This window comes from Limulus polyphemus, unplaced genomic scaffold, assembly GCF_000517525.1.
Source record: "Limulus polyphemus unplaced genomic scaffold, Limulus_polyphemus-2.1.2 Scaffold6089, whole genome shotgun sequence".
NCBI lineage: Eukaryota > Metazoa > Arthropoda > Merostomata > Xiphosura > Limulidae > Limulus > Limulus polyphemus.
Window position 1 is genome coordinate 20,678 of NW_013671699.1, and position 2,510 is coordinate 23,187.

General features: G+C 33.3%; 1 protein-coding gene across 1 annotated transcript in view; it reads left to right on the forward strand.

Annotated features, from left to right (window-relative positions):
- The window catches only part of LOC111089380, a 15,379-nt gene that overhangs the window by 5,993 nt on the left and 6,876 nt on the right, over positions 1–2,510 (forward strand). The window contains exon 6 of the mRNA XM_022401787.1: positions 1,078–1,165. Coding sequence (XP_022257495.1) covers positions 1,078–1,165 — 88 coding nt within the window. The remainder of the gene's footprint in view (positions 1–1,077; positions 1,166–2,510) is intronic.

Genomic DNA, 2,510 nt, shown 5'->3' on the forward strand with positions numbered 1-2,510 from the left:
TTATCGTATATAATATCTGTATGACGTTAAGACACACACACACACACACACACACACACACACACACACACACACACACACAGTTGGTATTTCTCAAGAAACGTTTGAAAAAGTATCTGTGAAGGTTATCTCGCTGATATTTTGTCAGGATAAATATTACAGACTGTTTTTACTATTTATTTACGTTTAAAAATTGAAAACACAACTTGATCCTCACTTTCTGTTATGAGTCAGGCGTAGGGTCTGAGGTTCGAGACGTGATGCCCCCTAAACACTACCCACTTTTTACTTGTTGGCGTGTTATAAAAGTGACAGCCAATCCCGTTATTTGATTCAAAAGCCTTGGATGAAGTTCTTTTGGCGGTGGGTGTTACTGGCTGGTTGCCGCCCCTTAAAATTAGGAACTACTGTACTTAAAACCTAGTTTCTCTCTGGACTGGATGGAAATTCCAATTCATTCTATTACTCGAAGTCAGAAGGAGGAAAAACTATTTTTGCAGTCATGATGTCTGAACACTCATTGTTTCGTGTGAAAGTAATGAATGTGCCATGTTTTTAATGGCAAAACTATTTCATTAGGCATAGTTAAGTAAAATGTGTGAGGTCCGATTAAAAGCCACAATTTTAGAGAAAAATAATCACCACAATCACGAACGGTGTTTTCCCGTTTGGTAGGCCAGTAAAAAATTATTCCTGCAATTTCTGAAAACACTTGAGAATTGTGTAGTTATTTTTATATAAGAAAATATTATGTAAGTAGACACTCGCACACAAACACACATTTTATCAGTATTGATTAGAGTCTCTTCGACAGATGTCTTTGACAAAACTGCACATTCGCCACTTCAGGTGTAACTTCGCGAAGTGTTTTTACCCACAGTTAAGAACGTAGCAAGTTACTGAATGCAACAACTATTGAATATTTTAATGTATAGTCAATTTTACAGGAATTCAAAAGTCTTCGTGTTACAAAGGTTTTTGTCTTTTTATTATATTAAGAGTATTGAAGTACTGAACAATAAAATGCTGGTACTTATAAACAGTTATATATATATCGTACTGCTGTCGTTTCTTCAGCCCGATTATGACGATGAGAGGCAAGAAGAAAATAAGAGACTTCCACCAGTACAATCATTCAGTCGAAACCAAAAGTCGGGGTATAATGGTAAATACTATATTTTATCGCCAATATTAAGCCTATTTAATAGTAAATATTGTCTTTTACAGTCGATTTTTAGCCTATTTAATAGTAAGTATTGTCTTTTAACCGCCGATATTAAACCTATTTAATAGTAAATATTGTTATTTACCGCCGATATTAAGCCTATTTATTTGTAATTATTGTCATCTATCGTCGATATTAAGCCTATTTAATAGTAAGTATTGTCTCTTATCGTCGATATTAAGCCTATTTAATAGTAAATATTGTCTTTTACCGCCGATGTTAAGCCTATTTAATTGTAATTATTGTCATCTATCGTCGATATTAAGCCTATTTAATAGTAAGTATTATCTCTTATCGTCGATATTAAGACTAGTTAATAGTAATTATTGTCATCTATCGTCGATATTAAGCCTATTTAATAGTAAGTATTGTCTCTTATCGTCGATATTAAGACTAGTTAATGGTAACTATTGTTAAGCCTTTTTGTTGTTGTTGTTTTTACTTGCTACAGCAAGCTTATAGAATAATATTTCAAGTGAAGATAATAGATAATGTCGTTGGATAAGATGACCCTTTACTGTGAGTAGTTGATTCTGTTTATAATAGATAATGTCGTTGGATAAGATGACCCTTTACTGTGAGTAGTTGATTCTGTTTATAATAGATAATGTCGTTGGATAAGATGACCCTTTACTGTGAGTAGTTGATTCTGTTTACATCTATAAGCCGACGGACAAACTTTATGCAAAAATGTTATACTCGCCCCCCCCCCCTGGTGGTATTAATTTTGTAACAGTCAGGGTGTTATCAATTTGTTAAACAGAAATGGTCGCATGAGTAAACAAAGAAAGAAATTTCAAGGGTAGTCATGTTTTTGACGCTTTACAGTTTTCAAATAGTCGGTAGAAAATTCAAGAACAAAGAACACATAGAAGGGTGTGAATTTTAATACAGACGTGACTTTAAAATATATATATAAAAGAGGCAAACTTTATAGTGGGAAGTGAAACGTATTTCCGCGGGTTTTTCGTCATTTCAGCTTTGTTGGTTTATTCTGCTGTTTATATTCTTTTATTGTTTAATTTGAATTACATATTATTTACATTCTATGATGTCGTGCATAAAAATACAGTATATGAAAGACAACGTGGAATCTCTTCCAGCAGTAATCCTTATTTGTAATACCCTCTAATCTCTTCCAGCAGTAATCCTTATTTGTAATACCCTCTAATCTCTTCCAGCAGTAATCCTTATTTGTAATACCCTCTAATCTCTTCCTTCAGTAATCCTTATTTGTAATACCCTCTAATCTCTTCCTTCAGTAATCCTTATTTGTAATATACCC